We start from the raw sequence: 27,626 nt of genomic DNA, 5'->3' as shown, positions 1-27,626 counted from the left end.
TGGCCTGTCCTGCCTTTCTGGATTTTACACTTTTTTCAGATGGCCCTTTTGACCGGGGGGAAGTGAGACTTCATTGTAGTGCAGATTTCCTTTGCAAGCTTGCTTGGTTGGCCAAAAAGGGCGTATGCGTTTTTTCCTGAATATATTCAGGAAAAAACGCATACGCCCTTTTTGGCCAAGTGCATCATTGTGGACGTTCTGCCTCTTTTCCTATGCTTTCAATGCAATTCCAGTCTACCTCCTGAAATCGGTTTCGTGCAATTCTGCCCCGCTTTCAAGTCCTCTTGGCAGCCTAACTTCAGTCTATTTTTGGACGATAGCTGTCATTTATAACTCTGCAGGTTTGTGAATTACAGTGCCCCTGAGCTCCTTTCTTCAACTCGCTTTCTTGTGAGCTGGCCGCAACACCGCAGGATGGCTTCAGGCCCTAATCTGGTTCCGGCCCGGCATGCTGAGCCTTTGGTTAATTCCCCTTCCTGGTGGGAAATGAGAGTTAAATTTGCCCGTCAAGACACCTGCAGCTAGCCTCTCATTGGTTTTCGCTATTCCTGTTCATCTTCCGCAGAAATTGCAAACTGGGCCAAACAGGAGGTTAAAGACACTGACTCTCCAAGTGGGGAGAGTGTTAGTAAAGCGTCTGGAATGTTGCACCCGAGTACCAGGGGAGGAAAACTGAGACATATTTGAACACGTCTCCCGTTCACATGGTTGATCATACTCTGGGTTCCACATGCATGTTTTAGCTGAAGGAAGAATACCTTAAACCTGGAGAGTTGAGACCCGTGGAATGGGTACCGTGCAATAAGACTTCAAAGGGTCTTCATTTGCTCACCGAACCTCTCCAATCCTATCACTGCTGCATTTATGCCCCTGTACACACGCTTGATTCTCTTTTGGAGACATAGCAATCCATAGGTTTTAAGATACTTACTAGTCAGGTACATTCTTAGGCATTTAATATGGGGTTTTGAGTCCATTTCGTTGAGCAAGGAGTAGCTCTTGTCTATTCCATATTTGGCTTAAGGAACTTTATCTGTGCTCATTTCAGTCTCTGGTTTTATGCAGCACCCCAACTCACCTTTACCCTTAAGCAAGCATAAGTTGGTTTTCTAAATTTGAGACCCTGTTCTGTTCTGTAATTCAGTTCCTGTGTAGCCAAGTTTACATTCCGTGTATTACTGATATCTTATGATGTTTCTTTTTCTGTGTGACTTATTTCAGTTAGAATCATCATACCTGAATCCACTCATTGTGCTGCTAAGGGCCTGATGACACAGATTTCATTGCTGAGTGATATTGCTTTGTAAGTAAATACCACAACTTCTTTATCCATTTTTCACTTTCTGCGATGTTGAACTTGTACTGTAAACGAGGTTCTTGTAAACAGAGCCGTTCCAAACTTTGGGGTGGCTGTGTCTTTTTGATTTTAATTTCCCTAAGCTATAGGACCATAAGTGGCAGTGCCCTAGGTTCTGTTGCTTTGTTTTTTAGATGTTTCAGGAAACACCATACACTTCTCCCGAGTGGTTGTTGGCAATTTACATCCCGCCCATCAGCATAACAAGGCTCCCAGTTCTCCATGGCCTGTCCTGCCTTTCTGGATTTTACACTTTTTTTAGATGGCCCTTTTGACCGGGGGGAAGTGAGACTTCATTGTAGTGCAGATTTCCTTTGCAAGCTTGCTTGGTTGGCCAAAAAGGGCGTATGCGTTTTTTCCTGAATATATTCAGGAAAAAACGCATACGCCCTTTTTGGCCAAGTGCATCATTGTGGACGTTCTGCCTCTTTTCCTATGCTTTCAATGCAATTCCAGTCTACCTCCTGAAATCGGTTTCCTGCAATTCTGCCCCGCTTTCAAGTCCTCTCGGCAGCCTTACTTCAGTCTATTTTTGGACGATAGCTGTCATTTATAACTCTGCAGGTTTGTGAATTACAGTGCCCCTGAGCTCCTTTCTTCAACTCGCTTTCTTTTGAGCTGGCCGCAACACCGCACGATGGCTTCAGGCCCTAATCTGGTTCCGGTACGGCACGCTGAGCCTTTGGTTATTTCCTCTTCCTGGTGGGAAATGAGAGTTAAATTTGCCCGTCCAGACACCTCCAGCTAGTCTCTCATTGGTTCTCGCTATTCCTGTTCATCTTCCGCAGAAATTGCAAACTGTGCCAAACAGGAGGTTAAAGGCGCTGACTCTTCAAGTGGGGAGAGTGTTAGTAAAGCGTCTGGAATGTTGCACCCGAGTACCAGGGTACGAAAACTGAGACATATTTGAACACGTCTCCCGATCACATGGTTGATCATACTCTGGGTTCCACATGCATGTTTTAGCTGAAGGAAGAATACCTAAAACCTGGGTAGTTGAAACCCGTGGAATGGGTACCATGCAATATGACTTCAAAGGGTCTTCATTTGCTCACCGAACCTCTCCAATCCTATCACTGCTGCGTTTATGCCCCTGTACACATGCTTGATTCTCTTTCGGAGACATAGCAATCCATAGGTTTTAATATACTTACTAGTCAGGTACATTCTTAGGCGTTTAATATGCGGTGTTGAGTCCATTTCGTTGAGCAAGGAGTAGCTCTTGTCTATTCCATATTTGGCTTAAGGAACTTTATCTGTGCTCATTTCAATCTCTGGTTTTATGCAGCACCCCAACTCACCTTTCCCCTTAAGCAAGCATAAGTTGGTTTTCTAAATTTGAGACCCTGTTCTGTTCTGTAATTCAGTTCCTGTGTAGCCAAGTTTACATTCCGTGTATTAGTGATATCTTATGATGTTTCTTTTTCTGTGTGACTTATTTCAGTTAGAATCATCGTACCTGAATCCACTCATTATGCTGCTACGGGCCTGATGACATAGATTTCATTGCTGAGTGATACTGCATTGTACGTAAGTACCACAAGTTCTATATCCATTTTTCACTTTCTGTGATATTGAACTTGTACGGTAAACGAGGTTCTTGTAAACGGAGGCGTCCCAAACTTTGAGTTGGCTGTGTCTTTTTGATTTTAATTTCCCTAAGCTATAGGACCATAAGTGGCAGTGCCCTAGGCTCTGTTGCTTTGTTTTTTAGATGTTTCAGGAAACACCATACACTTCTCCCGAGTGTCTGTTGGCAATTTACATCCCGCCCATCAGCATAACAAGGCTCCCAGTTCCCCATGGCCTGTCCTGCCTTTCTGGATTTTACACTTTTTTCAGATGGCCCTTTTGACCGGGGGGAAGTGAGACTTCATTGTAGTGCAGATTTCCTTTGCAAGCTTGCTTGGTTGGCCAAAAAGGGCGTATGCGTTTTTTCCTGAATATATTCAGGAAAAAACGCATACGCCCTTTTTGGCCAAGTGCATCATTGTGGACGTTCTGCCTCTTTTCCTATGCTTTCAATGCAATTCCAGTCTACCTCCTGAAATCGGTTTCCTGCAATTCTGCCCCGCTTTCACGTCCTCTTGGCAGCCTTACTTCAGTCTATTTTTGGACGATAGCTCTCATTTATAACTCTGCAGGTTTGTGAATTACAGTGCCCCTGAGCTCCTTTCTTCAACTCGCTTTCTTGTGACCTGGCCGCAACACTGCAGGATGGCTTCAGGCCCTAATCTGGTTCCGGCCCGGCACGCTGAGCCTTTGGTTAATTCCTCTTCCTGGTGGGAAATGAGAGTTAAATTTGCCCGTTCAGACACCTCCAGCTAGTCTCTCATTGGTTCTCGCTATTCCTGTTCATCTTCCCCAGAAATTGCAAACTGGGCCAAACAGGAGGTTAAAGGGACTGACTCTCCAAGTCGGGAGAGTGTTAGTAAAGCATCTGGAATGTTGCACCCGAGTACCAGGGTACGAAAACTGAGACATATTTGAACACGTCTCCCGATCACATGGTTGATCATACTCTGGGTTCCACATGCATGTTTTAGCTGAAGGAAGAATACCTAAAACCTGGGTAGTTGAAACCCGTGGAATGGGTACCATGCAATATGACTTCAAAGGGTCTTCATTTGCTCACCGAACCTCTCCAATCCTATCACTGCTGCGTTTATGCCCCTGTACACATGCTTGATTCTCTTTCGGAGACATAGCAATCCATAGGTTTTAAGATACTTACTAGTCAGGTACATTCTTAGGCGTTTAATATGGGGTGTTGAGTCCATTTCGTTGAGCAAGGAGTAGCTCTTGTCTATTCCATATTTGGCTTAAGGAACTTTATCTGTGCTCATTTCAATCTCTGGTTTTATGCAGCACCCCAACTCACCTTTCCCCTTAAGCAAGCATAAGTTGGTTTTCTAAATTTGAGACCCTGTTCTGTTCTGTAATTCAGTTCCTGTGTAGCCAAGTTTACATTCCGTGTATTACTGATATCTTTTTTTTTTTTTTTTGCCGTAACTACCTTTATTGGTATCGCTTGTGTATCAGTTCATCAAAACCTTTGTTTCATATTTCTCGCCTTAATCCCCTGAAAGTTCCAGATGGGCAAAAATACTTTTAAATACGCAGCTGGCTTCTGTCTTATGTGCTTAATATTATACATTTGTTGCTTGTTTTGCACATGTCTATGGCTGCACTACTTGCAAGACGAAAGTCACATATAAAAATACAGACTAATCGAAACACAAAAGTCAGCCATTGTCTAGAATGTGGTTTACAATACAGAGCTTGCAGACAACACAGACTATATATATAAGTCATCTGTCTGAAAACAGAAAGTAGTGTCTCAGACTGACTCCGGAGAAAGGTGCTGACACACAGGGAAACTCACTGATGATTCTCCTTTATGTTTATTAGATAGATCAATACCAAATTATTTCACATATATTATATTCAATATCTATATATATATATCTTGTAACCAAATTCTGGTTTATAAGTCACAAACCAACATGTAAATACAAAATGTTAGGAAAGGTTTAACATACATAGGGGAAAACATGTCTTATGCCTCGCAAAGACTTTCTACAATCTAGCATAAAGGCAAATGTGGTTGAAAAAAAAGGAAATCCATATACAATTACAGAAAAACATTTAGTCAAGCCACCTAATATAAAATATTTCAGATATCATGTCCAAAAACGTCCACGTGTTGCAGAGGTCTCTACAAATCAAGTAGAATGACGTCAACAAGATCTGCAAACCGAAGTCTTAGCAAGTAAACGTGACTCATGCTTTTCTCTCTGAGACAATGAGGCTTGACGTTCAGTTAAAGGCAGGTAAACACGACTATGAAGAAACCCTTCTTTACAACAGCTTAACGGTACCCATTTAGGGCAATATACCCGCTTTCCCAGCTATGTGTGCACGCAGTGTTCTGTGATAAAATGACTCAGTTACTTTAAAAAAGCATAAATGGCAAAACAAAATAACCAGAACTCCGCGAAGCTGGTAAAACCACAAAGACACTGAAATCCAGCAACTCCTGAGAGGCTGAGAGATCAAATGAATCATAAAATCTGGATGACTCTGATTTGGGGTTTAACTTTGGTTAAAACTGAAAAGTCTGAAAAGAACCAATGTTTTGGAAGAAGCAGTGTCACTTGTAAACATCCTGCCACCTAACTAAAAGGACGGCCTCTTCTTCTAGACCCACGACTTAATAAGACAGGAAGCTCTCAACACACAGCGCTGGAGAAGATGGATTCCACAAGTCAAACTTGAGTGAAACTGTTCTAATGCAATGTACCAAACACGCGTTTGTTCTTAGGAAAAATTACAAAACTAACAAATATTTTTCTCCAGAATTATAAAAGATAAAATCTATGAATCAGTACTGTTATGTGATTACAGGACAATAGCCAACTGAAAAAAAAAACAAAACACCAACCCACAGGCCGTCTACACCGTCCCCAATCCATTTCCTGCAGCCAGTACTTCCCACCTGCTCTGAGGACTGAGCCTTAGACACCGTTGACTGTATTTAAAGTTGAGTCAACAGTACTCTCTGTCTCTGGGGCAAAAGTAATGCAGCTCATTACTTACACACAACACTTGTTTCATTCTTCAGGACTTTCTTTGACGGGATTACTCAATGTTGGTTACTTTAAAGGTAACAAAAGGTGTCAGAAAAAAATGCCTTGGAATTCTTTTGCAATTCCACAAAGACACCTGGCAATCTGATACGTTCATTCCTCTCCCCATCACAATTTTTGTTTTTTAAAATTACAATTGACAACTCACGTAAGATGTAATTAATTTACTTAAAATAAGAGAGGGCTTTTCAATCAAGTATCCACGTTCCAAATAACTAAAACATTTAGTTAAATCTTTTAAATTAATCTTTTAATAAATCTTTAATTACTCGGTGCCAGTAATTAAGAGGTTGATTCTGTAAAATTCAAACTTGCACATAGGCGTGTCCCACTCAGAAAAGATTTCATACACTTAGCAACTTGTGCTTTTTGTCTCACCTTTTATAAGAAACACAGATTAATTTCAACTTCAGTTTTCCTTTCTGATGCAGACACGTGTACCTTGTGTAAGAAACGGTCTCCAGGCCACCTCCACGTGTAGACCTCAGCATTTCCTGAGAGTGTGAAGTCAACCCCTCCTCCAGGAGACTCTCGCCCTTTTGAGACATTCCCCCTTGCACCTTATGTTTGTCAGACTATGTTTACAGAAATCAGATGACTGGATGAAAACTCTACAGGACAGTCAAGGACAGACGAGAAGACGAGATGCAGAGCGGGAGCCCCTTCCTCCTCCAGTGCACCTGCTGCGGGCAGCCCTCCAGGAAGGCTTGGCCTCCTCCCCTGGACCACAGACTTACTTTTCTCTGTAATAAAGCAGGTAGTACTTCAGGGGATCTGGCAGAGGGAGGCTCAGGACCTTCTCACGCAGGAAGTTCACCGGGGGCTCGGGCTTGGTGTCCGGCGGGGTTGTCAGCTCTTCTTCTTGCCGCTCGTCTTCCAGGTCTCCGCAGCTGGTGTCATCAGAGGGGTTGGAGAGCCGACTGGCAAACACCTCTTTGTCCAAAAAGACAATCATTTCCATTCGGCGGCGGCGAACTCTCCTCCGTTTAAACCTGGGAGTGTTCTTCAGTCCGTTCCCGTTTTTGTTCACAGATTCCTGGTGGATGACCTTCTTAATGGTGCCCCGGATGGCAATGCGTGCCAGGTCCTGGAGGCTGCGAACCGCCAGGGGTGTGGACAAGTCGTGATTCTCCTGACTCCGACTGGCAGGGCTGGACGAGTGGAGCAAAAGACACAGCCAGAATCTTTTTGGTTTCCCAGGCGGAAGGACCCATCCGAGTTATCTTAGTCAACTTCTCTTCCAGCGGCATGACCAGGACGCCCCCGACTTTGAGGAGGCTCTTCATGTACCCCTCGTGCTGCTTCTGCACGCCTGCCCCGCAGTACACCCGGTCATACTGAGAGCAGCCTGGAGAGATCTCCAGGCAATTGCTGGTGACGAAGGAGGGCTCGCAGAAGTCAAACTTGTCGAAGCTGTCACTCGTCCTGATGAAAAAGTCCAGCTTCTGCTTCGCATACTCTGTCACATCTGAATGGAGTTCCACCCCGTGGTTCACACCAAAAGGACCGAGGATGAGCCCCACCATGGAGCTGAGGTAGCCGGTGCCGCTGCCCAGGTTCAGGAAGGAAAGGCCAGGCTGCAGGTCCAGGGCCTCCATCACCTCCGAATAGATGCACGGAGCAGAGAGGTGGATGTTCCCGTGCTTCCACGCCAGGTCCTTGTACGCGTTCTCCTTGAACTCCTCGAGGTAATAGTCGGCGCGGTCAACAGCTCGGAAGGCCTGCTCCACCAGCTCGGAGCGGATGTACTGCGCCGCCTTCAGATGGTCTATCAGCTCGTCGTTGTCTTCACCAGCACTCACCGCGCCTCCCATCTTCGGGACCGCGCTTACAGAAAGCTGCCGCTGGAGAGACCTCGGGAACCCCCGGAACGCTGGAGGGCGGACCCCCGGGGAGGGGGGAGGGGCGACGGGAGACGCCTGGGACGCGGAGGGGTGTTTATGCTTGGAGGTGGGGAACGAGAGGACAGCGGAAGAGGACAGGAAGACGGGGAGAGGAGAATGCGGCCCTGGGGAGGGTCCGGGAGCCCGGGACCACGGGAAGGGGAGGGGTGGAGAGGAGGGAGAGAGGGGGAGGGGGCCGAGGGGCCGCACCGCCCCCATACCCCGCTGCAGGCCGGACCGAGGGCGGCGGCGGCGGCGGCGGCGGCTCAGTACCTCCTGGCTCGGCGGGCCCGCGGAATCGGCCGCTGGGCCGCACCTGCAGCTCTTCCGGCGCCCCTCGCCAGTCCGCCTCCCACTACGCAGCCCCGACCTCCGCCCTACTGATATCTTATGATGTTTCTTTTTCTGTGTGACTTATTTCAGTTAGAATCATCATACCTGAATCCACTCATTGTGCTGCTAAGGGCCTGATGACACAGATTTCATTGCTGAGTGATATTGCTTTGTAAGTAAATACCACAACTTTTTTATCCATTTTTCACTTTCTGCGATGTTGAACTTGTACTGTAAACGAGGTTCTTGTAAACAGAGCCGTTCCAAACTTTGGGGTGGCTGTGTCTTTTTGATTTTAAATTCCCTAAGCTATAGGACCATAAGTGGAAGTGCCCTAGGCTCTGTTGCTTTGTTTTTTAGATGTTTCAGGAAACACCATACACTTCTCCCGAGTGGTTTTTGGCAATTTACATCCCGCCCATCAGCATAACAAGGCTCCCAGTTCTCCATGGCCTGTCCTGCCTTTCTGGATTTTACACTTTTTTCAGATGGCCCTTTTGACCGGGGGGAAGTGAGACTTCATTGTAGTGCAGATTTCCTTTGCAAGCTTGCTTGGTTGGCCAAAAAGGGCGTATGCGTTTTTTCCTGAATATATTCAGGAAAAAACGCATACGCCCTTTTTGGCCAAGTGCATCATTGTGGACGTTCTGCCTCTTTTCCTATGCTTTCAATGCAATTCCAGTCTACCTCCTGAAATCGGTTTCCTGCAATTCTGCCCCGCTTTCAAGTCCTCTTGGCAGCCTTACTTCAGTCTATTTTTGGACGATTGCTGTCATTTATAACTCTGCAGGTTTGTGAATTACAGTGCCCCTGAGCTCCTTTCTTCAACTCGCTTTCTTGTGACCTGGCCGCAACACCGCAGGATGGCTTCAGGCCCTAATCTGGTTTCGGAACGGCACACTGAGCCTTTGGTTAATTCCTCTTCCTGGTGGGAAATGAGAGTTAAATTGGCCCGTCCAGACACCTCCAGCTAGCCTCTCATTGGTTCTCGCTATTCCTGTTCATCTTCCGCAGAAATTGCAAACTGGGCCAAAGAGAAGGTTAAAGGTGCTGACTCTCCAAGTGGGGAGAGTGTTAGTAAAGCGTCTGGAATGTTGCACCCGAGTACCAGGGGAGGAAAACTGAGACATATTTGAACACGTCTCCCGTTCACATGGTTGATCATACTTGGGTTCCACATGCATGTTTTAGCTGAAGGAAGAATACCTTAAACCTGGAGAGTTGAGACCCGTGTAATGGGTACCATGCAATATGACTTCAAAGGGTCTTCATTTGCTCACCGAATCTCTCCAATCCTATCACTGCTGCGTTTATGCCCCTGTACACATGCTTGATTCTCTTTTGGAGACATAGCAATCCATAGGTTTTACGATACTTACTAGTCAGGTACATTCTTAGGCGTTTAATATGCGGTGTTGAGTCCATTTCGTTGAGCAAGGAGTAGCTCTTGTCTATTCCATATTTGACTTAAGGAACTTTATCTGTGCTCATTTCAATCTCTGGTTCTATGCAGCACCCCAACTCACCTTTACCCTTAAGCAAGAATAAGTTGGTTTTCTAAATTTGAGACCCTGTTCTGTTCTGTAATTCAGTTCCTGTGTAGCCAAGTTTACATTCCGTGTATTACTGATATCTTATGATGTTTCTTTTTCTGTGTGACTTATTTCAGTTAGAATCATCATACCTGAATCCACTCATTGTGCTGCTAAGGGTCTGATGACATAGATTTCATTGCTGAGTGATATTGCTTTGTAAGTAAATACCACAACTTCTTTATCCATTTTTCACTTTCTGCGATGTTGAACTTGTACTGTAAACGAGGTTCTTGTAAACAGAGGCGTCCCAAACTTTGGGGTGGCTGTGTCTTTTTGATTTTAATTTCCCTAAGCTATAGGACCATAAGTGGAAGTGCCCTAGGCTCTGTTGCTTTGTTTTTTAGATGTTTCAGGAAACACCATACACTTCTCCCAAGTGTCTGTTGGCAATTTACATCCCGCCCATCAGCATAACAAGGCTCCCAGTTCTCAATGGCCTGTTGCATTTCTGGATTTTACACTTTTTTCAGATGGCCCTTTTGACCGGGGGTAAGTGAGACTTCATTGTAGTGCCGATTTCCTTTGCAAGCTTGCTTGGTTGGCCAAAAAGGGCGTATGCGTTTTTTCCTGAATATATTCAGGTAAAAACGCATACGCCCTTTTTGGCCAAGTGCATCATTGTGGACATTCTGCCTCTTTTCCTATGCTTTCAATGCAATTCCAGTCTACCTCCTGAAATCGGTTTCCTGCAATTCTGCCCCGCTTTCAAGTCCTCTTGGCAGCCTTACTTCAGTCTATTTTTGGACGATAGCTGTCATTTATAACTCTGCAGGTTTGTGAATTACAGTGCCCCTGAGCTCCTTTCTTCAACTCGCTTTCTTGTGACCTGGCCGCAACACCGCAGGATGGCTTCAGGCCCTAATCTGGTTCCGGCCCGGCACGCTGAGCCTTTGGTTATTTCCTCTTCCTGGTGGGAAATGAGAGTTAAATTTGACCGTCCAGACACCTCCAGCTAGCCTCTCATTGGTTCTCGCTATTCCTGTTCATCTTCCGCAGAAATTGCAAACTGGGCCAAACAGGAGGTTAAAGGGACTGACTCTCCAAGTGGGGAGAGTGTTAGTAAAGCGTCTGGAATGTTGCACCCGAGTACCAGGGGAGGAAAACTGAGACATATTTGAACACGTCTCCCGATCACATGGTTGATCATACTCTAGGTTCCACATGCATGTTTTAGCTGAAGGAAGAATACCTTAAACCTGGGTAGTTGAAACCCGTGGAATGGGTACCATGCAATATGACTTCAAAGGGTCTTCATTTGCTCACCGAACCTCTCCAATCCTATCACTGCTGCGTTTATGCCCCTGTACACATGCTTGATTCTCTTTCGGAGACATAGCAATCCATAGGTTTTAAGATACTTACTAGTCAGGTACATTCTTAGGCGTTTAATATGGGGTGTTGAGTCCATTTCGTTGAGCAAGGAGTAGCTCTTGTCTATTCCATATTTGGCTTAAGGAACTTTATCTGTGCTCATTTCAATCTCTGGTTTTATGCAGCTCCCCAACTCACCTTTACCCTTAAGCAAGAATAAGTTGGTTTTCTAAATTTGAGACCCTGTTCTGTTCTGTAATTCAGTTCCTGTGTAGCCAAGTTTACATTCCGTGTATTACTGATATCTTATGATGTTTCTTTTTCTGTGTGACTTATTTCAGTTAGAATCATCATACCTGAATCCACTCATTGTGCTGCTAAGGGCCTGATGACACAGATTTCATTGCTGTGTGATATTGCTTTGTAAGTAAATACCACAACTTCTTTATCTATTTTTCACTTTCTGCGATGTTGAACTTGTACTGTAAACGAGGTTCTTGTAAACAGAGCCGTTCCAAACTTTGGGGTGGCTGTGTCTTTTTGATTTTAATTTCCCTAAGCTATAGGACCATAAGTGGAAGTGCCATAGGTTCTGTTGCTTTGTTTTTTAGATGTTTCAGGAAACACCATACACTTCTCCCGAGTGGTTGTTGGCAATTTACATCCCGCCCATCAGCATAACAAGGCTCCCAGTTCTCCATGGCCTGTCCTGCCTTTCTGGATTTTACACTTTTTTCAGATGGCCCTTTTGACCGGGGGGAAGTGAGACTTCATTGTAGTGCAGATTTCCTTTGCAAGCTTGCTTGGTTGGCCAAAAAGGGCGTATGCGTTTTTTCCTGAATATATTCAGGAAAAAACGCATACGCCCTTTTTGGCCAAGTGCATCATTGTGGACGTTCTGCCTCTTTTCCTATGCTTTCAATGCAACTCCAGTCTACCTCCTGAAATCGGTTTCCTGCAATTCTGCCCCGCTTTCAAGTCCTCTTGGCAGCCTTACTTCAGTCTATTTTTGGACAATAGCTGTCATTTATAACTCTGCAGGTTTGTGAATTACAGTGCCCCTGAGCTCCTTTCTTCAACTCGCTTTCTTGTGCTCTGGCCGCAACATCGCAGGATGGCTTCAGGCCCTAATCTGGTTCCGGCCCGGCACGCTGAGCCTTTGGTTAATTCCTCTTCCTGGTGGGAAATGAGAGTTAAATTTGCCCGTCCAGACACCTCCAGCTAGCCTCTCATTGGTTCTCGCTATTCCTGTTCATCTTCCGCAGAAATTGCAAACTGGGCCAAACAGGAGGTTAAAGGTGCTGACTCTCCAAGTGGGGAGAGTGTTAGTAAAGCATCTGGAATGTTGCACCCGAGTACCAGGGGAGGAAAACTGAGACATATTTGAACATGTCTCCCGATCACATGGTTGATCATACTCTAGGTTCCACATGCATGTTTTAGCTGAAGGAAGAATACCTTAAACCTGGGTAGTTGAAACCCGTGGAATGGGTACCATGCAATATGACTTCAAAGGGTCTTCATTTGCTCACCGAACCTCTCCAATGCTATCACTGCTGCGTTTATGCCCCTGTACACATGCTTGATTCTCTTTCGGAGACATAGCAATCCATAGGTTTTAAGATACTTACTAGTCAGGTACATTCTTCGGCGTTTAATATGGGGTGTTGAGTCCATTTCGTTGAGCAAGGAGTAGCTCTTGTCTATTCCATATTTGGCTTAAGGAACTTTATCTGTGCTCATTTCAATCTCTGGTTTTATGCAGCACCCCAACTCACCTTTACCCTTAAGCAAGAATAAGTTGGTTTTCTAAATTTGAGACCCTGTTCTGTTCTGTAATTCAGTTCCTGTGTAGCCAAGTTTACATTCCGTGTATTACTGATATCTTATGATGTTTCTTTTTCTGTGTGACTTATTTCAGTTAGAATCATCATACCTGAATCCACTCATTGTGCTGCTAAGGGCCTGATGACACAGATTTCATTGCTGAGTGATATTGCTTTGTAAGTAAATACCACAACTTCTTTATCCATTTTTCACTTTCTGCGATGTTGAACTTGTACTGTAAACGAGGTTCTTGTAAACAGAGGCGTCCCAAACTTTGGGGTGGCTGTGTCTTTTTGATTTTAATTTCCCTAAGCTATAGGACCATAAGTGGAAGTGCCCTAGGCTCTGTTGCTTTGTTTTTTAGATGTTTCAGGAAACACCATACACTTCTCCCCAGTGTCTGTTGGCAATTTACATCCCGCCCATCAGCATAACAAGGCTCCCAGTTCTCCATGGCCTGTCCTGCCTTTCTGGATTTTACACTTTTTTCAGATGGCCCTTTTGACCGGGGGGAAGTGAGACTTCATTGTAGTGCAGATTTCCTTTGCAAGCTTGCTTGGTTGGCCAAAAAGGGCGTATGCGTTTTATCCTGAATATATTCAGGATAAAACGCATATGCTCTTTTTGGCCAAGTGCATCATTGTGGACGTTCTGCCTCTTTTCCTATGCTTTCAATGCAATTCCAGTCTACCTCCTGAAATCGGTTTCCTGCAATTCTGCCCCGCTTTCAAGTCCTCTTGGCAGCCTTACTTCAGTCTATTTTTCGATGATAGCTGTCATTTATAACTCTGCAGGTTTGTGAATTACAGTGCCCCTGAGCTCCTTTCTTCAACTCGCTTTCTTGTGACCTGGCCTCAACACCGCCGGATGGCTTCAGGCCCTAATCTGGTTCCGGCACGGCACGCTGAGACTTTGGTTAATTCCTCTTCCTGGTGGGAAATGAGAGTTAAATTTGCCCGTCCAGACACCTCCAGCTAGTCTCTCATTAGTTCTCGCTATTCCTGTTCATCTTCCGCAGAAATTGCAAACTGGGCCAAACAGGAGGTTAAAGGGACTGAATCTCCAAGTGGGGAGAGTGTTAGTAAAGCGTCTGGAATGTTGCACCCGAGTACCAGGGGAGGAAAACTGAGACATATTTGAACACGTCTCCCGATCACATGGTTGATCATACTCTAGGTTCCACATGCATGTTTTAGCTGAAGGAAGAATACCTTAAACCTGGAGAGTTAAGACCCGTGTAATGGGTACCATGCAATATGACTTCAAAGGGTCTTCATTTGCTCACCGAACCTCTCCAATCCTATCACTGCTGCGTTTATGCCCCTGTACACATGCTTGATTCTCTTTCGGAGACATAGCAATCCATAGGTTTTAAGATACTTACAAGTCAGGTACATTCTTAGGCGTTTAATATGCGGTGTTGAGTGCATTTCGTTGAGCAAGGAGTAGCTCTTGTCTATTCCATATTTGGCTTAAGGAACTTTATCTGTGCTCATTTCAATCTCTGGTTTTATGCAGCACCCCAACTCACCTTTACCCTTAAGCAAGCATAAGTTGTTTTTCTAAATGTGAGACCCTGTTCTGTTCTGTAATTCAGTTCCTGTGTAGCCAAGGTTCCATTCCGTGTATTACTGATATCTTATGATGTTTCTTTTTCTGTGTGACTTATTTCAGTTAGAATCATCATACCTGAATCCACTCATTGTGCTGCTAAGGGCCTGATGACATAGATTTCATTGCTGAGTGATATTGCTTTGTAAGTGAATACCACAACTTCTTTATCCATTTTTCACTTTCTGCGATGTTGAACTTGTACTGTAAACGAGGTTCTTGTAAACAGAGCCATTCCAAACATTGGGGTGGCTGTGTCTTTTTGATTTTAATTTCCCTAAGCTATAGGACCATAAGTGGAAGTGCCCTAGGCTCTGTTGCTTTGTTTTTTAGATGTTTCAGGAAACACAATACACTTCTCCCAAGTGTCTGTTGGCAATTTACATCCCGCCCATCAGCATAACAAGGCTCCCAGTTCTCAATGGCCTGTCCTGCCTTTCTGGATTTTACACTTTTTTCAGATGGCCCTTTTGACCGGGGGGAAGTGAGACTTCATTGTAGTGCAGATTTCCTTTGCAAGCTTGCTTCGTTGGCCAAAAAGGGCGTATGCGTTTTTTCCTGTATATATTCAGGAAAAAACGCATACGCCCTTTTTGGCCAAGTGCATCATTGTGGACGTTCTGCCTCTTTTCCTATGCTTTCAATGCAATTCCAGTCTACCTCCTGAAATCGGTTTCCTGCAATTCTGCCCCGCTTTCAAGTCCTCTTGGCAGCCTTACTTCAGTCTATTTTTGGACGATAGCTGTCATTTATAACTCTGCAGGTTTGTGAATTACAGTGCCCCTGAGCTCCTTTCTTCAACTCGCTTTCTTGTGACCTGGCCGCAACACCGCAGGATGGCTTCAGGCCCTAATCTGGTTCCGGCCCGGCATGCTGAGCCTTTGGTTAATTCCTCTTCCTGGTGGGAAATGAGAGTTAAATTTGCCCGTCCAGACACCTCCAGCTAGCCTCTCATTGGTTCTCGCTATTCCTGTTCATCTTCCGCAGAAATTGCAAACTGGGCCAAACAGGAGGTTAAAGGGACTGACTCTCCAAGTGGGGAGAGTGTTAGTAAAGCGTCTGGAATGTTGCACCCGAGTACCAGGGGAGGAAAACTGAGACATATTTGAACACGTCTCCCGTTCACATGGTTGATCATACTTGGGTTCCACATGCATGTTTTAGCTGAAGGAAGAATACCTTAAACCTGGGTAGTTGAAACCCGTGGAATGGGTACCATGCAATATGACTTCAAAGGGTCTTCATTTGCTCACCGAACCTCTCCAATCCTATCACTGCTGCGTTTATGCCCCTGTACACATGCTTGATTCTCTTTCAGAGACATAGCAATCCATAGGTTTTAAGATACTTACAAGTCAGGTACATTCTTAGGCGTTTAATATGCGGTGTTGAGTCCATTTCGTTGAGCAAGGAGTAGCTCTTGTCTATTCCATATTTGGCTTAAGGAACTTTATCTGTGCTCATTTCAATCTCTGGTTTTATGCAGCACCCCAACTCACCTTTACCCTTAAGCAAGCATAAGTTGTTTTTCTAAATGTGAGACCCTGTTCTGTTCCGTAATTCAGTTCCTGTGTAGCCAAGTTTCCATTCCGTGTATTACTGATATCTTATGATGTTTCTTTTTCTGTGTGACTTATTTCAGTTAGAATCATCATACCTTAATCCACTCATTGTGCTGCTAAGGGCCTGATGAGATAGATTTCATTGCTGAGTGATATTGCTTTGTAAGTGAATACCACAACTTCTTTATCCATTTTTCACTTTCTGCGATGTTGAACTTGTACTGTAAACGAGGTTCTTGTAAACAGAGCCGTTCCAAACTTTGGGGTGGCTGTGTCTTTTTTATTTTAAATTCCCTAAGCTATAGGACCATAAGTGGAAGTGCCCTAGGCTCTGTTGCTTTGTTTTTTAGATGTTTCAGGAAACACCATACACTTCTCCCCAGTGTCTGTTGGCAATTTACATCCCGCCCATCAGCATAACAAGGCTCCCAGTTCTCCATGGCCTGTCCTGCCTTTCTGGATTTTACACTTTTTTCAGATGGCCCTTTTGACCGGGGGGAAGTGAGACTTCATTGTAGTGCAGATTTCCTTTGCAAGCTTGCTTGGTTGGCCAAAAAGGGCGTATGCGTTTTTTCCTGAATATATTCAGGAAAAAACGCATACGCCCTTTTTGGCCAAGTGCATCATTGTGGACGTTCTGCCTCTTTTCCTATGCTTTCAATGCAATTCCAGTCTACCTCCTGAAATCGGTTTCCTGAAATTCTGCCCCGCTCTCAAGTCCTCTTGGCAGCCTTACTTCAGTCTATTTTTGGACGATAGCTGTCATTTATAACTCTGCAGGTTTGTGAATTACAGTGCCCCTGAGCTCCTTTCTTCAACTCGCTTTCTTGTGACCTGGCCGCAACACCGCAGGATGGCTTCAGGCCCTAATCTGGTTCCGGCACGGCACGCTGAGCCTTTGGTTAATTCCTCTTCCTGGTGGGAAATGAGAGTTAAATTTGCCCGTCCAGACACCTCCAGCTAGTCTCTCATTGGTTCTCGCTATTCCTGTTCATCTTCCGCAGAAATTGCAAACTGGGCCAAACAGGAGGTTAAAGGGACTGACTCTCCAAGTCGGGAGAGTGTTAGTAAAGCGTCTGGAATGTTGCACCCGAGTACCAGGGTACGAAAACTGAGACATATTTGAACACGTCTCCCGATCACATGGTTGATCATACTCTGGGTTCCACATGCATGTTTTAGCTGAAGGAAGAATACCTTAAACCTGGAGAGTTGAAACCTGTGGAATGGGTACCATGCAATATGACTTCAAAGGGTCTTCATTTGCTCACCGAACCTCCCCAATCCTATCACTGCTGCGTTTATGCCCCTGTACACATGCTTGATTCTCTTTCGGAGACATAGCAATCCATAGGTTTTAAGATACTTACTAGTCAGGTACATTCTTAGGCGTTTAATATGCGGTGTTGAGTCCATTTCGTTGAGCAAGGAGTAGCTCTTGTCTATTCCATATTTGGCTTAAGGAACTTTATCTGTGCTCATTTCAATCTCTGGTTTTATGCAGCACCCCAACTCACCTTTCCCCTTAAGCAAGCATAAGTTGGTTTTCTAAATTTGAGACCCTGTTCTGTTCTGTAATTCAGTTCCTGTGTAGCCAAGTTTACATTCTGTGTATTACAGATATCTTATGATGTTTCTTTTTCTGTGTGACTTACTTCAGTTAGAATCATCATACCTGAATCCACTCATTGTGCTGCTAAGGGCCTGATGACACAGATTTCATTGCTGAGTGATATTGCTTTGTAAGTAAATACCACAACTTCTTTATCCATTTTTCACTTTCTGCGATGTTGAACTTGTACTGTAAACGAGGTTCTTGTAAACAGAGCCGTTCCAAACTTTGGGGTGGCTGTGTCTTTTTGATTTTAATTTCCCTAAGCTATAGGACCATAAGTGGAAGTGCCCTAGGTTCTGTTGCTTTGTTTTTTAGATGTTTCAGGAAACACCATACACTTCTCCCGAGTGGTTGTTGGCAATTTACATCCCGCCCATCAGCATAACAAGGCTCCCAGTTCTCCATGGCCTGTCCTGCCTTTCTGGATTTTACACTTTTTTCAGATGGCCCTTTTGACCGGGTGTAGTGAGACTTCATTGTAGTGCAGATTTCCTTTGCAAGTTTGCTTGGTTGGCCAAAAAGGGCGTATGCGTTTTTTCCTGAATATATTCAGGAAAAAACGCATACGCCCTTTTTGGCCAAGTGCATCATTGTGGACGTTCTGCCTCTTTTCCTATGCTTTCAATGCAATTCCAGTCTACCTCCTAAAATCGGTTTCCTGCAATTCTGCCCCGCTTTCAAGTCCTCTTGGCAGCCTTACTTCAGTCTATTTTTGAACGATAGCTGTCATTTATAACTCTGCAGGTTTGTGAATTACAGTGTCCCTGAGCTCCTTTCTTCAACTCGCTTTCTTGTGAGCTGGCCGCAACACCGCAGGATGGCTTCAGGCCCTAATCTGGTTCCGGAACGGCATGCTGAGCCTTTGGTTATTTCCTCTTCCTGGTGGGAAATGAGAGTTAAATTTGCCCGTCCAGACACCTCCAGCTAGTCTCTCATTGGTTCTCGTTATTCCTGTTCATCTTCCGCAGAAATTGCAAACTGGGCCAAACAGGAGGTTAAAGGCGCTGACTCTCCAAGTGGGGAGAGTGTTAGTAAAGCGTCTGGAATGTTGCACCCGAGTACCAGGGGAGGAAAACTGAGACATATTTGAACACGTCTCCCATTCACACGGTTGATCATACTCTGGGTTCCACATGCATGTTTTAGCTGAAGGAAGAATACCTTAAACCTGGAGAGTTGAGACCCGTGGAATGGGTACCATGCAATATGACTTCAAAGGGTCTTCATTTGCTCACCGAACCTCTCCAATCCTATCACTGCTGCATTTATGCCCCTGTACACACGCTTGATTCTCTTTTGGAGACATAGCAATCCATAGGTTTTAAGATACTTACTAGTCAGGTACATTCTTAGGCGTTTAATATGGGGTGTTGAGTCCATTTCGTTGAGCAAGGAGTAGCTCTTGTCTATTCCATATTTGGCTTAAGGAACTTTATCTGTGCTCATTTCAATCTCTGGTTTTATGCAGCACCCCAACTCACCTTTCCCCTTAAGCAAGCATAAGTTGGTTTTCTAAATTTGCGACCCTGTTCTGTTTTGGAATTCAGTTCCTGTGTAGCCAGGTTTACATTCCGTGTATTAGTGATACCTTATGATGTTTCTTTTTCTGTGTGACTTATTTCAGTTAGAATCATCGTACCTGAATCCACTCATTGTGCTGCTAAGGGCCTGATGACACAGATTTCATTGCTGAGTGATATTGCTTTGTAAGTAAATACCACAACTTCTTTATCCATTTTTCACTTTCTGCGATGTTGAACTTGTACTGTAAACGAGGTTCTTGTAAACAGAGCCGTTCCAAACTTTGGGGTGGCTGTGTCTTTTTGATTTTAATTTCCCTAAGCTATAGGACCATAAGTGGAAGTGCCCTAGGTTCTGTTGCTTTGTTTTTTAGATGTTTCAGGAAACACCATACACTTCTCCCGAGTGGTTGTTGGCAATTTACATCCCGCCCATCAGCATAACAAGGCTCCCAGTTCTCCATGGCCTGTCCTGCCTTTCTGGATTTTACACTTTTTTCAGATGGCCCTTTTGACCGGGGGGAAGTGAGACTTCATTGTAGTGCAGATTTCCTTTGCAAGCTTGCTTGGTTGGCCAAAAAGGGCGTATGCGTTTTTTCCTGAATATATTCAGGAAAAAACGCATACGCCCTTTTTGGCCAAGTGCATCATTGTGGACGTTCTGCCTCTTTTCCTATGCTTTCAATGCAATTCCAGTCTACCTCCTGAAATCGGTTTCCTGCAATTCTGCCCCGCTTTCAAGTCCTCTTGGCAGCCTTACTTCAGTCTATTTTTGGACGATAGCTGTCATTTATAACTCTGCAGGTTTGTGAATTACAGTGCCCCTGAGCTCCTTTCTTCAACTCGCTTTCTTGTGACCTGGCCGCAACACCACAGGATGGCTTCAGGCCCTAATCTGGTTCCAGCACGGCACGCTGAGCCTTTGGTTAATTCCTCTTCCTGGTGGGAAATGAGAGTTAAATTTGCCCGTCCAGACACCTCCAGCTAGCCTCTCATTGGTTCTCGCTATTCCTGTTCATCTTCCGCAGAAATTGCAAACTGGGCCAATCAGGAGGTTAAAGGGACTGACTCTCCAAGTCGGGAGAGTGTTAGTAAAGCGTCTGGAATGTTGCACCCGAGTACCAGGGGAGGAAAACTGAGACATATTTGAACACGTCTCCCGATCACATAGTTGATCATACTCTGGGTTCCACATGCATGTTTTAGCTGAAGGAAGAATACCTAAAACCTGGGTAGTTGAAACCCGTGGAATGGGTACCATGCAATATGACTTCAAAGGGTCTTCATTTGCTCACCGAACCTCCCCAATCCTATCACTGCTGCGTTTATGCCCCTGTACACATGCTTGATTCTCTTTCGGAGACATAGCAATCCATAGGTTTTAAGATACTTACTAGTCAGGTACATTCTTAGGCGTTTAATATGCGGTGTTGAGTCCATTTCGTTGAGCAAGGAGTAGCTCTTGTCTATTCCATATTTGGCTTAAGGAACTTTATCTGTGCTCACTTCAATCTCTGGTTTTATGCAGCACCCCAACTCACCTTTCCCCTTAAGCAAGCATAAGTTGGTTTTCTAAATTTGAGACCCTGTTCTGTTCTGTAATTCAGTTCCTGTGTAGCCAAGTTTACATTCCGTGTATTACTGATATCTTATGATGTTTCTTTTTCTGTGTGACTTATTTCAGTTAGAATCATCATACCTGAATCCACTCATTGTGCTGCTAAGGGCCTGATGACACAGATTTCATTGCTGAGTGATATTGCTTTGTAAGTAAATACCACAACTTCTTTATCCATTTTTCACTTTCTGCGATGTTGAACTTGTACTGTAAACGAGGTTCTTGTATACAGAGGCGTCCCAAACTTTGGGGTGGCTGTGTCTTTTTGATTTTAATTTCCCTAAGCTATAGGACCATAAGTGGAAGTGCCCTAGGTTCTGTTGCTTTGTTTTTTAGATGTTTCAGGAAACACCATACACTTCTCCCGAGTGGTTGTTGGCAATTTACATCCCGCCCATCAGCATAACAAGGCTCCCAGTTCTCCATGGCCTGTCCTGCCTTTCTGGATTTTACACTTTTTTCAGATGGCCCTTTTGACCGGGGGTAGTGAGACTTCATTGTAGTGAGATTTCCTTTGCAAGTTTGCTTGGTTGGCCAAAAAGTGCGTATGCGTTTTTTCCTGAATATATTCAGGAAAAAACGCATACGCCCTTTTTGGCCAAGTGCATCATTGTGGACGTTCTGCCTCTTTTCCTATGCTTTCAATGCAATTCCAGTCTACCTCCTGAAATCGGTTTCCTGCAATTCTGCCCCGCTTTCAAGTCCTCTTGGCAGCCTTACTTCAGTCTATTTTTGGACGATAGCTGTCATTTATAACTCTGCAGGTTTGTGAATTACAGTGCCCCTGAGCTCCTTTCTTCAACTCGCTTTCTTGTGACCTGGCCGCAACACTGCAGGATGGCTTCAGGCCCTAATCTGGTTCCGGCCCGGCATGCTGAGCCTTTGGTTAATTCCTCTTCCTGGTGGGAAATGAGAGTTAAATTTGCCCGTCCAGACACCTCCAGCTAGTCTCTCATTGGTTCTCGCTATTCCTGTTCATCTTCCGCAGAAATTGCAAACTGGGCCAAACAGGAGCTTAAAGGGACTGACTCTCCAAGTCGGGAGAGTGTTAGTAAAGCATCTGGAATGTTGCACCCGAGTACCAGGGTACGAAAACTGAGACATATTTGAACACGTCTCCCGATCACATGGTTGATCATACTCTGGGTTCCACATGCATGTTTTAGCTGAAGGAAGAATACCTTAAACCTGGGTAGTTGAAACCCGTGGAATGGGTACCATGCAATATGACTTCAAAGGGTCTTCATTTGCTCACCGAACCTCTCCAATCCTATCACTGCTGCGTTTATGCCCCTGTACACATGCTTGATTCTCTTTCGGAGACATAGCAATCCATAGGTTTTAAGATACTTACTAGTCAGGTACATTCTTAGGCGTTTAATATGCGGTGTTGAGTCCATTTCATTGAGCAAGGAGTAGCTCTTGTCTATTCCATATTTGGCTTAAGGAACTTTATCTGTGCTCATTTCAATCTCTGGTTTTATGCAGCACCCCAACTCACCTTTCCCCTTAAGCAAGCATAAGTTGGTTTTCTAAATTTGAGACCCTGTTCTGTTCTGTAATTCAGTTCCTGTGTAGCCAAGTTTACATTCCGTGTATTACTGATATCTTATGATGTTTCTTTTTCTGTGTGACTTATTTCAGTTAGAATCCTCATACCTGAATCCACTCATTGTGCTGCTAAGGGCCTGATGACACAGATTTCATTGCTGAGTGATATTGCTTTGTAAGTAAATACCACAACTTCTTTATCCATTTTTCACTTTCTGCGATGTTGAACTTGTACTGTAAACGAGGTTCTTGTAAACAGAGCCGTTCCAAACTTTGGGGTGGCTGTGTCTTTTTGATTTTGAATTCCCTAAGCTATAGGACCATAAGTGGAAGTGCCCTAGGCTCTGTTGCTTTGTTTTTTAGATGTTTCAGGAAACACCATACACTTCTCCCGAGTGGTTGTTGGCAATTTACATCCCGCCCATCAGCATAACAAGGCTCCCAGTTCTCCATGGCCTGTCCTGCCTTTCTGGATTTTACACTTTTTTCAGATGGCCCTTTTGACCGGGGGGAAGTGAGACTTCATTGTAGTGCAGATTTCCTTTGCAAGCTTGCTTGGTTGGCCAAAAAGGGCGTATGCGTTTTTTCCTGAATATATTCAGGAAAAAACGCATACGCCCTTTTTGGCCAAGTGCATCATTGTGGACGTTCTGCCTCTTTTCCTATGCTTTCAATGCAATTCCAGTCTACCTCCTGAAATCGGTTTCCTGCAATTCTGCCCCGCTTTCAAGTCCTCTTGGCAGCCTTACTTCAGTCTATTTTTGGACGATAGCTGTCATTTATAACTCTGCAGGTTTGTGAATTACAGTGCCCCTGAGCTCCTTTCTTCAACTCGCTTTCTTGTGAGCTGGCCGCAACACCGCAGGATGGCTTCAGGCCCTAATCTGGTTCCGGCACGGCACGCTGAGCCTTTGGTTAATTCCTCTTCCTGGTGGGAAATGAGAGTTAAATTTGCCCGTCCAGACACCTCCAGCTAGTCTCTCATTGGTTCTCGCTATTCCTGTTCATCTTCCGCAGAAATTGCAAACTGGGCCAAACAGGAGGTTAAAGACACTGACTCTCCAAGTCGGGAGAGTGTTAGTAAAGCGTCTGGAATGTTGCACCCGAGTACCAGGGGAGGAAAACTGAGACATATTTGAACACGTCTCCCGATCACATGGTTGATCATACTCTGCGTTCCACATGCATGTTTTAGCTGAAGGAAGAATACCTAAAACCTGGGTAGTTGAAACCCGTGGAATGGGTACCATGCAATATGACTTCAAAGGGTCTTCATTTGCTCACCGAACCTCTCCAATCCTATCACTGCTGCGTTTATGCCCCTGTACACATGCTTGATTCTCTTTCGGAGACATAGCAATCCATAGGTTTTAAGATACTTACTAGTCAGGTACATTCTCAGGCGTTTAATATGCGGTGTTGAGTCCATTTCGTTGAGCAAGGAGTAGCTCTTGTCTATTCCATATTTGACTTAAGGAACTTTATCTGTGCTCATTTCAATCTCTGGTTTTATGCAGCACCCCAACTCACCTTTACCCTTAAGCAAGCATAAGTTGGTTTTCTAAATTTGAGACCCTGTTCTGTTCTGTAATTCAGTTCCTGTGTAGCCAAGTTTACATTCCGTGTATTACTGATATCTTATGATGTTTCTTTTTCTGTGTGACTTATTTCAGTTAGAATCCTCATACCTGAATCCACTCATTGTGCTGCTAAGCGCCTGATGACACAGATTTCATTGCTGAGTGATATTGCTTTGTAAGTAAATACCACATCTTCTTTATCCATTTTTCACTTTCTGCGATGTTGAACTTGTACTGTAAACGAGGTTCTTGTAAACAGAGCCGTTCCAAACTTTGGGGTGGCTGTGTCTTTTTGATTTTGAATTCCCTAAGCTATAGGACCATAAGTGGAAGTGCCCTAGGCTCTGTTGCTTTGTTTTTTAGATGTTTCAGGAAACACCATACACTTCTCCCGAGTGTCTGTTGGCAATTTACATCCCGCCCATCAGCATAACAGGGCTCCCAGTTCTCCATGGCCTGTCCTGCCTTTCTGGATTTTACACTTTTTTCAGATGGCCCTTTTGACCGGGGGGAAGTGAGACTTCATTGTAGTGCAGATTTCCTTTGCAAGCTTGCTTGGTTGGCCAAAAAGTGCGTATGCGTTTTTTCCTGAATATATTCAGGAAAAAACGCATACGCCCTTTTTGGCCAAGTGCATCATTGTGGACGTTCTGCCTCTTTTCCTATGCATTCAATGCAATTCCAGTCTACCTCCTGAAATCGGTTTCCTGCAATTCTGCCCCGCTTTCAAGTCCTCTTGGCAGCCTTACTTCAGTCTATTTTTGGACGAGAGCTGTCATTTATAACTCTGCAGGTTTGTGAATTACAGTGCCCCTGAGCTCCTTTATTCAACTCGCTTTCTTGTGAGGTGGCCGCAACACCGCAGGATGGCTTCAGGCCCTAATCTGGTTCCGGCACGGCACGCTGAGCCTTTGGTTAATTCCTCTTCCTGGTGGGAAATGAGAGTTAAATTTGCCCGTCCAGAAACCTCCAGCTAGTCTCTCATTGGTTCTCGCTATTCCTGTTCATCTTCCGCAGAAATTGCAAACTGGGCCAAACAGGAGGTTAAAGACACTGACTCTCCATGTCGGGAGAGTGTTAGTAAAGCGTCTGGAATGTTGCACCCGAGTACCAGGGGAGGAAAACTGAGACATATTTGAACACGTCTCCCGATCACATGGTTGATCATACTTGGGTTCCACATGCATGTTTTAGCTGAAGGAAGAATACCTTAAACCTGGAGAGTTGAGACCCGTGTAATGGGTACCATGCAATATGACTTCAAACGGTCTTCATTTGCTCACCGAACCTCTCCAATCCTATCACTGCTGCGTTTATGCCCCTGTACACATGCTTGATTCTCTTTTGGAGACATAGCAATCCATAGGTTTTAAGATACTTACTAGTCAGGTACATTCTTAGGCGTTTAATATGTGGTGTTGAGTCCATTTCGTTGAGCAAGGAGTAGCTCTTGTCTATTCCATATTTGACTTAAGGAACTTTATCTGTGCTCATTTCAATCTCTGGTTTTATGCAGCACCCCACCTCACCTTTACCCTTAAGCAAGCATAAGTTGGTTTTCTAAATTTGAGACCCTGTTCTGTTCTGTAATTCAGTTCCTGTGTAGCCAAGTTTACATTCCGTGTATTACTGATAACTTATGATGTTTCTTTTTCTGTGTGACTTATTTCAGTTAGAATCATCATACCTGAATCCACTCATTGTGATGCTAAGGGCCTGATGACATAGATTTCATTGCTGAGTGATATTGCTTTGTAAGTAAATACCACAACTTCTTTATCCATTTTTCACTTTCTGCGATGTTGAACTTGTACTGTAAACGAGGTTCTTGTAAACAGAGGCGTCCCAAACTTTGGGGTGGCTGTGTCTTTTTGATTTTAATTTCCCTAAGCTATAGGACCATAAGTGGCAGTGCCCTAGGCTCTGTTGCTTTGTGTTTTAGATGTTTCAGGAAACACCATACACTTCTCCCGAGTGTCTGTTGGCAATTTACATCCCGCCCATCAGCATAACAAGGCTCCCAGTTCTCCATGGCCTGTCCTGCCTTTCTGGATTTTACACTTTTTTCAGATTGCCCTTTTGACCAGGGGGAAGTGAGACTTCTTTGTAGTGCAGATTTCCTTTGCAAGCTTGCTTGGTTGGCCAAAAAGGGCGTATGCGTTTTTTCCTGAATATATTCAGGAAAAAACGCATACGCCCTTTTTGGCCAAGTGCATCATTGTGGACGTTCTGCCTCTTTTCCTATGCTTTCAATGCAATTTCAGTCTACCTCCTGAAATCGGTTTCCTGCAATTCTGCCCCGCTTTCAAGTCCTCTTGGCAGCCTTACTTCAGTCTATTTTTGGACGATAGCTGTCATTTATAACTCTGCAGGTTTGTGAATTACAGTGCCCCTGAGCTCCTTTCTTCAACTCGCTTTCTTGTGACCTGGCCGCAACACCGCAGGATGGCTTCAGGCCCTAATTTGGTTCTGGCACGGCACGCTGAGCCTTTGGTTATTTCCTCCTCCTGGTGGGAAATGAGAGTTAAATTTGCCCGTCCAGACACCTCCAGCTAGCCTCTCATTGGTTCTCGCTATTCCTGTTCATCTTCCGCAGAAATTGCAAACTGTGCCAAACAGGAGGTTAAAGGCGCTGACTCTCCAAGTGGGGAGAGTGTTAGTAAAGCGTCTGGAATGTTGCACCCGAGTACCAGGGGAGGAAAACTGAGACATATTTGAACACGTCTCCCGATCACATGGTTGATCGTACTCTGGGTTCCACATGCATGTTTTAGCTGAAGGAAGAATACCTAAAACCTGGGTAGTTGAAACCCGTGGAATGGGTACCATGCAATATGACTTCAAAGGGTCTTCATTTGCTCACCGAACCTCTCCAATCCTATCACTGCTGCGTTTATGCCCCTGTACACATGCTTGATTCTCTTTCGGAGACATAGCAATCTATAGGTTTTAAGATACTTACTAGTCAGGTACATTCTTAGGCGTTTAATATGCGGTGTTGAGTCCATTTCGTTGAGCAAGGAGTAGCTCTTGTCTATTCCATATTTGACTTAAGGAACTTTATCTGTGCTCATTTCAATCTCTGGTTTTATGCAGCACCCCAACTCACCTTTACCCTTAAGCAAGCATAAGTTGGTTTTCTAAATTTGAGACCCTGTTCTGTTCTGTAATTCAGTTCCTGTGTAGCCAAGTTTACATTCTGTGTATTAGTGATAACTTATGATGTTTCTTTTTCTGTGTGACTTATTTCAGTTAGAATCATCATACCTGAATCCACTCATTGTGATGCTAAGGGCCTGATGACATAGATTTCATTGCTGAGTGATATTGCTTTGTAAGTAAATACCACAACTTCTTTATCCATTTTTCACTTTCTGCGATGTTGAACTTGTACTGTAAACGAGGTTCTTGTAAGCAGAGGCGTCCCAAACTTTGGGGTGGCTGTGTCTTTTTGATTTTAATTTCCCTAAGCTATAGGACCATAAGTGGCAGTGCCCTAGGCTCTGTTGCTTTGTTTTTTAGATGTTTCAGGAAACACCATACACTTCTCCCGAGTGTCTGTTGGCAATTTACATCCCGCCCATCAGCATAACAAGGCTCCCAGTTCTCCATGG

General features: G+C 44.5%; 1 protein-coding gene and 1 long non-coding RNA gene across 14 annotated transcripts in view; one reads left to right on the top strand and one right to left on the bottom strand.

Annotated features, from left to right (window-relative positions):
- The window catches only part of LOC307186525, a 2,785,769-nt gene that overhangs the window by 353,251 nt on the left and 2,404,892 nt on the right, over nucleotides 1–27,626 (top strand). The gene's annotated exons all lie outside the window — the stretch shown is intronic.
- LOC307175738 (protein-L-isoaspartate O-methyltransferase domain-containing protein 2-like) lies at nucleotides 6,697–7,907 on the bottom strand. The gene has a single exon (XM_079901172.1). The coding sequence runs from the start codon at nucleotides 7,818–7,820 to the stop codon at nucleotides 7,059–7,061; it is 762 nt and encodes a 253-aa protein (XP_079757298.1). The 5' UTR covers nucleotides 7,821–7,907; the 3' UTR covers nucleotides 6,697–7,058.

Source organism: Stenella coeruleoalba (assembly GCF_951394435.1).
Source record: "Stenella coeruleoalba genome assembly, chromosome: 1".
In the NCBI taxonomy this organism is placed as follows: domain Eukaryota; kingdom Metazoa; phylum Chordata; class Mammalia; order Artiodactyla; family Delphinidae; genus Stenella; species Stenella coeruleoalba.
This window is presented reverse-complemented; position numbering and strand designations above follow the sequence as displayed.

What these genes read in the sequence shown, in the direction of transcription:
- LOC307175738 (XM_079901172.1), bottom strand. Translation starts at nt 7,820, where the DNA reads ATGGGAGGCGCGGTGAGTGCTGGTGAAGACAACGACGAGCTGATAGAC.